This window comes from Aulonocara sp. 'chitande type north' Nkhata Bay, linkage group LG1 (assembly GCF_057382095.1).
Source record: "Aulonocara sp. 'chitande type north' Nkhata Bay isolate Kocher_YH1m ecotype deep benthic linkage group LG1, A_spYH_male_GT1.1, whole genome shotgun sequence".
NCBI lineage: Eukaryota > Metazoa > Chordata > Actinopteri > Cichliformes > Cichlidae > Aulonocara > Aulonocara sp. 'chitande type north' Nkhata Bay.
This window is the reverse complement of record NC_141344.1, coordinates 30,217,558-30,230,551: the sequence shown is the minus strand read 5'-3', so window position 1 is coordinate 30,230,551 and position 12,994 is coordinate 30,217,558. Positions and strand designations below refer to the sequence as shown.

The window sequence follows — 12,994 nt, the reverse complement described above, 5'->3', positions numbered from 1 at the left end:
CTTTTGCTTTTCTCAAAGAAAGTTAATTTCACTGGTACATTTAAGGGCATTTCAAGTCAGCTGTACAATTTCTGGACTAAAATGCAATCAAGAAGTCTTTCAAGAACCAGCGGAAGGATGATCGTAATCCAGCTGATCGTGTGTTTTACTTGATGTAAATCAGACAGGCAAATAACCCAAATCGTGCAAGGAGCCGGCAGAGCGCTGGCAAAACACCAGCAATGTGGATACCATATGTCTGCTGATGTGTTTCTGACTTAAAAAAACAAATGTCAGTAAAGAGTCTACCACTAATTATTAAATAAAATAATTTATTTAGTTTTTTTTCTACATTAATTAAATGTTACTATACCACATACCTAAGAGTTTTTGACTGATACTAGTGCTGCAAAGCACTGCATTGTAAAATATGCAGTCCCGCCAGTAAATAAAGATGTGGAGGAAGATTAGAAGCAAGAAAACATGATTGCTTTTTAAGAGGAACCTGTCTTCTGGGAGGAAAATTTTTCTCATTTTATTGTAATTCAGCCCTGAGCTGAACAACTTCAGCTACACAGGAGACACACACACACACACACACACACACAATCATCTGAACAATAAGACAGCATTTGTGGCTTTTACTATCACACAAATTCTTGTTGTGTCATGTTCAGCAAGAGAACATAATGAACTTCATCCATGTGACCATAGAAGGCATCTCTATCATCCATCCATCCATTCGCTTCCGCTTCTCCTGGGATCTCTATCAATTACACTTTAATATTTAAACCAGAGTGAGTTTACATATGCGTGGGAATTCTGCTAAATAGGTAGATACTCATTGACTACTTCATTAGGTGCACCTATTCGACTACTTGTTAATGCCTTTAGGCATGCAGACATGGTCAGGACAGCCTGTTAGGCATCGGAACCATAAAAAAAGGCCCTTTAAGTCAGCGGTCTCCAACCTTTTTTGCGCCACGGACCGGTTTATGCCCGACAATATTTTCACGGACCGGCCTTTAAGGTGTCACGGATAAATACAACAAAATAAATCTAGTACCGGTACCGAAAAAAGAAGATTTATTCATAACACACGTGAAAAGACCCAGGAAAACCGAGAGAAAATAACGCTGAAAACCGATAAAAACCTTGAAAACCATACATTTCACACCTGAGCCTCAACTTTCGCGGCCCGGTACCAAACGACTCACGGACCGGTACCGGTCCGAGGCCCGGGGGTTGGGGACCGCTGTTTTATGTGACTTTGAACATGATAACTGGTGTCAGACAGGCTCGTCTGAGAAACTGAGAAAAGTCTGTCAGCATTACAAGAGAGTAACGCTTCGCTTTTGAGATCTGACTTTTGTTTCAAAAGTTGCACTGCAGTTTACACACTCACTTAGGCACAGGGCTAAACAGCTTCTAGCTAATCTCTGAAAAAAGTGCTCTCTTTCTAAAACTACAAATCAAAATGAAGAACAGCTTGGAGCATATTATAATAAACGTGAAATAGTGATCTATGTTGTGATTATTTATTATTGTGATCGATGTGAATAATATCTCCATTTGGAAATTTCAGACAGAGAAAAGAGAGGTGGTGAGTAAGTATCTTTTGAAAGCCCTGGTCCAGATCTAATTTGGAGAAATACGACTGCAGCATTGTGATAATGCAGTGTCAAGGATCTAAGTGGTCTGAATGCAAATCATGCCCACCGTATCCACTTGTGGTCTAAATAATCTCTCTTTTATGAGCGCACATCTGTTACAGACAGACACAGTGGAGAGCATAAATCACTGGCCTAATTTTGAACAAACTCAGATAGAGCAGGACTGCAGGATTGCTCCGTGATTTTAAAAAATGCACTCATGAGAGTGACACTTCTGGGACAAAAATGGAAGTTCAATATACATTTAGTACAAAATATAAAGGCGGGCTCCATTACTCGCAATACTCAAGTTTAAACCCTGCTATAAAAGGAAGTGCATCAGGCACAATTTTCCGTCTGATGGAATACGCTTCCACGAGAACGTCTGCAAATCAGGGAAATGCTGCATCCTTATTATGTGTGCAATGCAAATCTCTAAAAAATGTTACAACCAATATATACATCTATATATTTTATATATGGCTGAGTCTCTTTATATCCACTCGTTGTGTATAAATGTGGAGCTGTGGTTTCAAAGTGTCTTCTAGGCTTCTAAGCACAATTAGCTTTCAAGTCTGAAGGTCCTCCTTTTTAATGCTCTGCCAGGCTTTCACTGCAGCGGCTTTCAGCTGCTGTTTATTTGTGGGGCTTTCTGTGCAAAGTTTAGTCTTCAACAAGTGAAATGCAAATTTAGTTGGCTTAAGATCAGGTGGCTGGCTTGGCCATTCAAGAATATTCCACTTGCTTTAATAAACAGCTGGTTTGCTTTGGCTGTATGTTTTCGGTCACTGTCCATCTGTATTATGAAACGCCGCCCAAACAATTTAACTGCATTTAGCTGGATTTGAGTGGACACCTCAGAATTCATTCGACTGCTTCTGTCCTGTGTCACATCATCAATAAACACAAGTGTCCGCGTGCCACAGGCAGCCATGCACGCCTAAGCCATCACACTGCCTCTACTATGTTTAACAGATGCCATCATTATGGTACAGGTTGATCTTGGCTTCATCTGCCCAAACAATATTTTTTCCAGAACTGTGCTGGCTTTTGTAGGTGTTATTTATTTATTTATTTATCTATCAATCAAAGTCCAATCTAGCCTTTCTATTCTTGAGGCTTATGAGTGGTTTGCACCTAGCATTGAACCCTCTGTATTTACTTTCATGTAGTCTTCTCTTTATGGTAGACTTTAATAATGCCTACTTCCTGGAGAGACTCCCTCACTTGGCTGGCTGTTGTGAAGGGGTTTCTCTTCACCATGGAAATGATTCTGCAATCATCCACCGCTGTTTTCTGCCGTGCACGTCCAGGTCTTTTTGCATTGCTGAGTTCACCAGTGCTTTCTTTCTCAGTATGTACCGAACTGTAGATTTTGGATGGCTTGTTTCACCTGCACGGAGAGCTTCTTTGACCACATGTTGTCCATTCAAAGCAAAATCTCCCAAATTTAAGCACCACACCTCAAATCAGTGCCAGGCCTTTTATCTACTTAACTGATAATAACATAGCTAAGGAATTGCCCACACCTGCCCATAAAATAACATTTGAGACAATTGTCCAATTACTTTTGGTCACCTTTAAAAGAGAGTGGCACATCTTAAGGAGCTAAAACCTTTAAACCCTGCATCCAATTTGAATACGAATGCCCTCAAATTAAAACTGAGAGTCTACACATTATGTCCATTTCCATTATATAACTATAATAGGAATGTGCTTCATAAACAGGTTAAAAACAAAACAAAACTTGTGTCACTGTCAAAATATATATGGACTGAACTTTTCTGGAAAAAAAAGAAAAAAGAAAATCACACCAGGGCATGTTGCTGTTTAAATGACCCTTAAGTGAAGATGAAATTTCACAGTTTTGAAAATAACTTCTTGTTGCACCCAGCTCTGATGACAGCTGCCTGGTCACCTCGCCTGCTTATGCTTTTCAAACAATTTTAAATAGTTCGCTTATCCACTCACCAGGCCATCACAAGTACTTATAGCTGCGCTCCCTTTCACAATGGCATCATCCCACACTTCGCCCAAGAAATGACAGTGGGAGGATCCAGCAGGTTTGATCTGTGCCCCCTTCAGGCCACCAAACCTCCTCTCAGTCATGAAGCCTGGAGCCAGCAGGTGAGGATTCAGAGTGAGGTTGAAGTGCAAGTTGTGGCCGCCGTGCCAAAACTGGTAGAAGATGCGATCTAGTCCTGCTGGTTCCACTGAGGCTTCCCTGCGCTGTAAACGGCGAGCATGGTGAGACAGGAAATTGGACAGGAAGTGACCCTTGGCATCCAGTCTCGTAGGGTGAACCACCTCGTACAAAGGGAAGTCATCCTGAAATCTTTCTGTAAAAGCGGTGATGGGAAGAAGACTCGTTATTAAATCGCAGGAAACTGGATTGAAATTAAATAATCATGTGGCTGCAAAGCTGTAAACAAAACCGGGGAAACTCTAAACACACACATATGTGCTAATCTGTCACTTTATCTTTGAATATAACTGACATATATGCAGCACTTCTTAAAAATATATTCTTTGACGCTTCACTCTCATGTTTAATAGTTTGCATTGTTGCTGGAAGACTGAGTTTCACAAACCATCATTTGCTCTGACCTGGAATAGCTTTGTCCAATGCACGGAGAACAGTGTGACAAAAAATATAAGGACTGCGCCTCAAGAAGCAGGATGAGCAGTTTTTCCATCTTATTTCTATCCATACAATTTCATTGTACCTAGCTAAATCTTGCTAAACAGTGTTTATTTCTTTTAGTTTGCAATACTCAGTAATCACTGTACGTTTAGTATCCACTGACAGTACACCCCCCACAGCTGCTATGCTTATCACCACATACAGTCACATGAAAAAGGGGTTTTTCACAGGACTCCATGCAGTCCAGTGAAAAACTAAGTACACCACATGATTCAGTAGCTTCTTTAAAACATTGCTTCAGTTTATTAAGGTTTGCAGGCATTTATTGTGTTGAGGTCTGGACTTCACCACTTTAATTTTCTTTTCTTTTTCAGCTATTCTGTTTTAGATTTGCTTCTGTGCTTTGGATAGTTATCCTGCTTCACGACGTAATTTGTGACATGCTTTAGCTGTTGCTCTCACTCTAAAATACTCAGAGGAGCTCATGGTTAACTCTATCAATGCAAGATGGCCACGACTTGTGGTTACACAACAGGCCCAAAACATCACCCCTTCACTACCGTGCTTCACAGTTGGTATGAAGTATTCATGCTGATATGCTGAGCTTAGTTTTCGCCAAGTGTGCCGCTGTGCGTTAGGTCCAAATCTCCACTTTATCTCGTTTGTCCAAACAACATCGTTCCAGAAGTCTTGTGCCATGTGATGATGCACCTTTGCAGACCTAAGATGTGCTGTCTCTCGTCTCCTTGCAACCCTTTCAAAGACCTCATACTCGTTTTGTCTGTTTCTCACTGAACTGTCATAAACGTGAACATTTAACACACTAATGGAGGCCTGTACAATCTGAGATGTGGCGCCTGCAAGGTCTGATTTTTGTGTGACTTTGTCAGGATGTCCACTCCTGGAGAGAATTTAGCAAACTGCTAAAAATTTTGCTTTTATAGAGGTATTCATGTTTGCTGATGATCAATTAATCAACTTCATTTGATTAGCATAGCTTGGCTGCTACTTGCCCTCTTAAATCCTATAGAAGCAGCACTACTTAGTTATTCACAGAGTGCACAGAGTCCCCTGAAACCTTCTTTCTCACGCGACGTGTGTTAAAATGCATGAGAAGCGTTTAAAAAGTTGAATATTTAAATGATTTTAATGGTATATTTGCACTAAAGCTAAGTCGTAAATCAATTACAACTTTTTTTCCAGTGATAAGAATTTTAATGATAACAACACTGTGAAATATTGATGTTTTTATCCATGTGATGGACACTGTACACATTAAATAATAATTATTACCACTGTCAAAAATAAAATAAAATCACAGCTACTATCTGTTTCACATTCTTTCACTTATTCTGTGCACTCAAAGTACAAGGGTGCAAACCCTCACACTATCATCATTGGCTTTATCTCATTCAAGGGAAATGAAGGAGTGATTATACACAGCCTTGCTGACTCGAGCTCTTACCCTGTCTGCACTGCACAGGATTATCTGCACAAATATTTTCAAGCATACAGCACTTATAGATGATTTGGACAAATATTTGAAATGTCTGACTGAATGAGGAGTTTTCACCTTTCTATTGGCACTTTAATACCGTACCATTATTTTATCGACTTCTCACTTTACCACATGCCTGAGTATTCCAGCCATGCACTTCTTTGATTCGCACTTTTGCTTTTATTTATGAACTTCTGACCATCAACAAATGCCAAATAGTCTTGAATTGATTTGAATTAGTGTAAAGACATGGCTGCCTAAAGCAATGGGCTTGACTGGTTTTCATTTATGTGTATTACTGATGGCAAGAGATTGCTGGAGAAAAAAAAACTTTCTTAAAAAATATCTTATCTTCTACTTAAGGTCAAAAGAAAATATAAATATCTTCTTGTAGCCTTAACGATGCACAACAAAGGCATGGAAGGCATTCTTCATGAAAGCAGTGACTGCATATCCATTCCTACCTTTGTTAGGGAAGCAAAAAGATTTTTAGATTTTCTTGTGACCTTAAGAAGATATTCTTTAAGCAATTGAAACAAATATTTTCTGCAGCTCTTCACAAAGGTCTTTCTCATCTAGAATGAGCAAACTAGCAAATTACTCTCCTGAGGAATTGGACTGTGGATTCGTGGTGATCAGAAACCATCACATTCATCAGAAATAAGGTTTTTTTCATTGGAGTGATTGTGATAAATCTAGGGATCCTTAAGAGTCTTCTCAGATTTGCTAAGACAAATGAACAACACTGATCAGGTTCAGTTAATTTACTTTTTATTCTTTAGTCTTACAAGTAGGTAAGAATAAAAAATGTCTTTAAACATTTTGTCAAGCGGAAGCCCTTTGCTTATCAAAGTGCTTTTCTACTTTGGGAAACAGTTTCAGGCAGACATCGATATTCCTGTGCAAACATCTAACACCTGAAACATCACTATCTGACAGGTCCCTCCCTCAGTGAGTCATCCTTGCCTAGAATGCCAAACAGTAGCTAGCACACAGTTGATTTGTACAGGATGAGACAGAGTGCACCCACACTTCTTGATCTGTTTGTTTGCCTAATCTCTGGAGAACCCGGGAAGTCTGAGTGGATGAAAGTGCATGAGGTGAAGGCAGGGGGTGCTTCCTACCAGACATGAGGGGTTTAATCCTCTGATGTGATGATATGCACTGGAACAGCCAATACACTTTCTGTTGAAACTGGGTGTATTAAGAGAATAACAATAATGCATCCTGTCTATTCCCCTAAGTGAAACTCTGTTTCCTGCCCTTGACTACTGAAGTCAGAGGTCAGTGTCAGTCACACAGCAGCAACACTGCACTGGGATTCTGCGTTTTGATGAAGGGCACTACAACAAGGGCGGACCGGGCTTCAGCCTCTGATGATTCATTCAGAAACAGCTCTCTCTACCGCACTTGGTTATAAAAGTTTGAGCATAATTGCTATGGCTGTCCCCAAACGTTGTAAGCAAAAGTTCCAGCTGGCTTCTCATCAGGGAGGAGTGTGGCTGGATTCACTCACAGAGCAAATGCGCACAACAAAAGCAGGCAGTGTACGAGAGCGTTGTGGCATTCCATGTGTTTGAATCTGAAAATGTTTAAAATACTTTAGTTTTCAGGCTCACTAACCTGGTTCATGTGATAATCCCAATCCCAAAGTTTTGCAGTTTTCCAGGACCACCAGGACCGCGAAGAAGAAGTGAATGGAAGACGCTCTTTGTCCGAAAGCGTGAAGCCCGCAGTGCAAACGGGTCATTTTGTCAGGACGGTAACTTATATTTTCGAAACATTTAACGCCTTTCTGACACCGCGTCGACTGTCAATTCAAATAGTTCAAATCCATCTGTGCTGGGTGCGTTTCTCGCTTTGTTGCGCCCGTGCACTTACGCTGTGACAGCAACAACAAACTTCTTCACTTCAGGCCTGAGCATTGTCTGCCTCCGCGGGGGGGCTTTTGCTGCATCTTTTTGTGTGTGTTTTGTTTTATGTCGGTGTAAATGTTTGCTTACAAGTTGCTGGTCCCCCTGTCCTCCATCAGCCTCCTCCCGACAGCCAGTGACAGCTTAAAACTTTGCTGTGAAAACTTTCGCAGAGCCACCCCCACAGATGGGTGGACTTAAGACAATGGGCTCAAGAGAGAGCTGGAGGGCTTAAAGGGGAATGCTACTCCAAGAATTGGAGGCTGGCTTGACACAAGTAAGATCGGATACAGAGATGCAGTCCAATTGGAAGTTCCTTGGGGTGATTCGGGTTCTCAGTGGGTCAGATGAGGACCAGACTGTTGCGTTCACTTGGAGTAAGACAAATGACTACGCATCGGGGGTCGCGCTCTGTACGTTTTGACCGGAGGTTCAAAGCATAAAAAAACAAGTGTTTCCCAGTGGGAACTGTGAGAAAAGCCCGAGTAAAGTCTTAAAAAACAAAACAGCGACTGACATCATCGAGTTCGGGAGATTCCTGATTTTAAAACACATCTGGAAAACCCAGATCTATATCAGTTATATCCCCAAATGTTTTACCACCTTAAGCTAAGCTGGAACAATTAAGAATTATGCCTATTTGGAGGTGGAACACGGCGTAACCAAACTCTATGTTCGACCGTTATTATCCCTCTCCAAAGTAAGCGCGCCCTCTAGTGGAAGAAAAATGTCCCACTATTGCTTGAGCTTACGAAAGTTCTACATGCTGGCCATCATTTTTGACCTATAGTATTCATTTAATATTACTTATAATGAAAGCATTTAAGAAGTACGTTGACATTCCTAAAGGCACGCTCATCTTGGTTTATTGTGTTTGCAAAGTGCGTGAACAGAAATCAACAGGTGTACCGGGTGAGAGAGGCAGGAAGAGGTCTACATCTTGATTGATGTATTCGTTTGAATTGTCTGGATTAAAAGTAACTTTCATCATTTATTTTCTTTTCCTATTTTGTGCATTTACGCACGATTCCTGTGACAAATACAATCCTTCATGGCGGATAAACTATAACAAGAAATTTAACCTGTTCTTCCTTAAAAGCTGCCGGGACCGTAATCCTTTCTGTCACGTCTCACTCGACCAATCGTGGCTCAGCAGAGGAGCGACACACCTGTATAAAAGCAGGTTTCTGGCCAGCTGTTATTCAGAAGGGTGTTATGACTACGAATTTGCATCTAATCTAAGATGAAAGGCTAAGGCTTTTTTCATGGCGTGCCTCGTAGAAGAAAATGTTGTGAGTCAAGCTTTATAAATTTAATGATGGAGGAAATGTTTAACCACAGCGGAGCGCTCAACCGAAGTTCAGTGCTCGAAGACATCGACGTGAGCGCGGATGGCACCCCCATTCTGAGGATACTCATATCGGTTGTGTACTCTGTAGTTTGCGCAGTGGGTTTAGTGGGCAACCTCCTCGTCTTTTTTCTAATGAGGTTACGACAAGGTCGAAAGAGGTCCACTATTAATGTTTTCATTATCAACTTGGCAGTGACGGACTTCCAGTTTGTTCTCACTCTGCCCTTCTGGGCTGTGGACACCGCGCTGGACTTCAGCTGGCCGTTCGGAGACGCCATGTGCAAGATCGTCCTTTCGGTCACCGTGATGAACATGTACGCCAGCGTGTTTTTCCTCACCGCCATGAGCGTGACCCGCTACCTGGCCGTCGCCTCGGCTCTAAAGAAAAAAGCGCACAGAAGGTCACGGTGTGTGAAGTGGGTGTGCGCGGTGCTGTGGGTGGCGGCGACAGTTGCCACAGCTCCAACAGCTGTCTTCTCCACTGTGACTGTGGTGGCTGGCGAAAAACTCTGTCTCCTCAAGTTTCCCGAAGGACACGACTGGCTCGCCCTCTATCACATCCAGAAAATCTTGATCGCTTTCATTATCCCCATGCTCATTGTCTCCGTTAACTACCTGATGCTGCTGCGCTTCGTCAGACAGAGGAGCATGGACAGCAGCAACCCTAAACGGAGATCCAGAGTCACCAAATCTGTCGCTATAGTAGTTTTGTCTTTCTTCTGCTGCTGGATGCCAAATCATGCCATCACCTTCTGGGGCGTGTTGGTCAAATTTAACGCAGCAAACTGGGACACGTCGTATTACATGGTACACACCTACGTGTTCCCGGTCACCGTGTGCTTGGCGCACGCAAACAGCTGCTTAAACCCGGTGCTTTACTGCCTGATGAGGCCGGAGATCAGGAAGATGCTGAGAGGATTGTTTTGGAAAGCCTCCACTCCGTCATCCACGAAAGGTTGCGCCACGCGCTCCATGACACAGGCAGAAACCCAGGGAGCTACGCCTCTCCAGATTATAGACAATGCGGAGTACACGCTGTCCATCATAGACCGTAAGGGTTTATCAGCCTCTAAAGTCCTCCCGTATACTCGTTAACTGTAGCCTCGTGATAAACAAGACGACGCTTTGTGGTCCACCTGTAGATGTCTTCATTACGCGTGCGTAAAACGCTTTCGCATCGGTCCCAGTCTAAGTGTTTGGATGGGTTGCATCGCAGATTCACACCGTGTGCGCTTTTTTTTTTTGCACCGCGACGCAGAAAGGCGCAGAGTGTTGTTTGTTTCACTGTGACAACTAAACTTTGAATTTCTCCCAGTTTTGCTGTCCAGCTCCCATTTCTCCTTGTCGTGATTGTTAAAGACAAACAAGAAATAACCGTGACGAGAGGGAGACACGGGACAGCAGAGAGAACGTCCTCGAGTGGAAATCCAGCTGGGGACATTAGGATGGGGGTCTGGGGGATTTTGATTGTATTTTTAATTTTCAGTGGTTTTGCTCGTGTTTGCTACCATGATTTAATTTAAAAAGTGCCATGTTCATCAGTCCTGAGGCACCTCTTAAAGGACTGACGTGTACTGTATAGTGAGCCTGCAGTCTGTGAAAATAAAATAAACCATGTTCTAAAAGTGTATGCGCAGAGGAGAGTCTATTATTTGTTTTCTCACTTAAACTGACATCAACTAAAACTGTGTTTTAACACTGAATTTTTCTTTCAGTCAGCAAAAAGTGTGTAACCAGTTTGCTGTCCTGTGCTTACGTTTTTCTAAAAGGTGGATTCTTTTCTTTTATCGTCCCAATAATAAATGAATTGATCCTTTGCCTTCAATTCGATTCAATCAGGAAACGGCTACAATAAAATAAAGAAGTCATGTTAAATGCATTATATAGTGTCAGCACCTCCAAGACGCTTTTCATCACATTCAGTCCTTTCTGTTGTAAATGTTGAATTCCTATCCTGGCACATGTCAAAAAACAAAAAACCCTGGGCTCTCACAGGTAGCTCAGGAGGAGAAGCTGACAATGGCTGCAGAGGTTCCAGCAGTCGCTTTGGCAGCCGTAGTGACGCAGATCTTCGTCAGACGATTCAGCTCACAAAATGCAAAATGAATTCATACAGTCCAAAATCACAAACGGGGGGGGGGGGTTAGATTCTAAGTGCCATCTTCTTTACCAGGACAGCAATATTTATTGAAGCGCTGATATAACAATGAATTATTGGGAGGAAACATTTCAGCAAACTGACGCGTGCTCATTTGCATTTGGGATTTGAGCAAACTGTTCAAACTAAGCATGCATTTTGCAGTTTTCCTTTGATGATTCCTGCAATAAAGGTTTATTTTTGCTTTGTTGTGGTCACAGGCAAAAAGGAAGAAACCCCAATTAATACATTTTGCACTTGACTGAATAAAAACGAGCACCTATTTCCCCCTTTTCACAAAAAACAAGTTGCTTAATTTTTGTGAAAATGCTCAGACTTTAATATTTCATGTCTACTAATCCACATTTGCAATGGGATGTGGTAATATATGTTAATGTAACCGCACTTATATTGTATGGTAATATATTCTGCTGCTTGCCTTGGGCTGTGTTTGTGTGGCTGTTTTCTTTTAGCTACCTCTGTCTTTTTTTTTTCTTTATCAAATATTGCGGCTTTTCCTCTTCGGGGGTCAATATGCTTTCACGGCAACACTCTTGATGTCAGATTGTGCCCATGTGTCCGCTGGTTGAATCCAATCTGTTATCACAAAATACCTAATATGATGTAAACACTCTAAAGTTAATTTAGTTAGTTATGTTTTTAAGTCGATATGAAGCATTTGAAATGATTCTTCTTTGTTTATAGATTCAAATTTATTTTGATTTATTGACAGCACCTAAGCCTGGCAGAAACCTGTAGAATTTAAATTGCTCTGACCAGCAGGTGGCTATGTAGTCAGTGCTGTTTAATAAAATGCAAATTTCTTACTTTATTCTATTCATTTCAGTTATTGGTTGGCCTGCTGTTTTTTTTTAAATTGATATTTTGTGTAATTTACTGACTGCTAGTACTGGCTTCGATCCCCTTTTGCCTTCAGAACTGCTTTAATTCTCCGTGGCACAGCTTTAACATTCCTCAGAGATTTTGGTTCATATTGACATGGTAGCATCACACAGTTACTGCACATTTGCAAACCCATGATGTGAATTTCTCATCATGGCTTAATGTGTTATCCTGCTGAAAGCAGCCATCAGAACATGGTTACAAAGCATGCCAGAAGAGCGCAATCCCGGGAAAAGCAAAGATACTGCGTGGAATCCTCAAGATCCCAGGAGGACTGATTGCATATAAGGAAATATGGAATCCGATAAGTCACACACTTTAATGAATGTAGAACACAGAGTTAGTCAGAGTACTGCTTTAGGCTGATAAAAGAAATAGGTCATTATTTTTGGGAGATATTTCTGTCTTCTTCATTTTCTGGCAAAGATGAGAAGAGTAAATATGAAGCTAGCAGCAGGTTATCTTTGAATGAAAAATATAGTTGTTGGGCTCCCTTTAACCCCCAGTATATGTGACTTTCAGTATTTCCCCTGACGCACAGAAGCATAACCAGGTCTTCTGAGCATAACCGGACATTGAATATCTGACTGTTAAATGCAGGCCCATCTACCTACCTAGGGAGTTCACCGTTGTCATAATAACAGCTGTTTACATACCACCAGATGCTAATGCTAACTCTGCGATCGCACTCCTGCATACAAACATCAATAATAAACAGAGCACTTACCCTGACGCTGTACATATCGTAGCAGGGGACTTCAATCACGCAGACTTAAAAAGAGCAATCCCCAAATTCCACCAGCACGTCAAGTGTGCCACTAGGGGTGACAAGATTCTGGACAAAGTTTATTCCAACATCAAAATGGGCTACAGGGCCAGACCTTTGCCACATCTGGGTCAGTCTGACCACTTGTCAC

The 12,994-nt window shown here is 41.7% G+C and overlaps 2 protein-coding genes across 3 annotated transcripts in view; one reads left to right on the top strand and one right to left on the bottom strand.

Annotated features, from left to right (window-relative positions):
• adamts7 (a disintegrin-like and metallopeptidase (reprolysin type) with thrombospondin type 1 motif, 7) overlaps positions 1-7,836 on the bottom strand; it is a 91,986-nt gene extending 84,150 nt beyond the window's left edge. The window contains exons 1-2 of one of the 2 annotated variants that reach the window (XM_086292880.1): positions 7,777-7,836; positions 3,603-3,970 (exon numbers count right to left, since the gene is read on the bottom strand). In XM_086292880.1, coding sequence (XP_086149006.1) covers positions 3,603-3,740 — 138 coding nt within the window. In that variant the 5' untranslated portion in view covers positions 3,741-3,970; positions 7,777-7,836. Of the gene's footprint in view, positions 1-3,602; positions 3,971-7,396 lie in introns of both variants that reach the window. The other variant, XM_086292870.1, reaches the window with a different exon arrangement.
• Positions 7,837-8,968: 1,132 nt separating this feature from the next.
• Positions 8,969-10,673, top strand: LOC147339334 (relaxin-3 receptor 1-like). Its single transcript, XM_086299344.1, has one exon. It carries the CDS (start codon positions 9,002-9,004, stop codon positions 10,130-10,132), a length of 1,131 nt encoding a protein of 376 aa, XP_086155470.1. The 5' UTR covers positions 8,969-9,001; the 3' UTR covers positions 10,133-10,673.
• Positions 10,674-12,994: the final 2,321 nt, after the last annotated feature.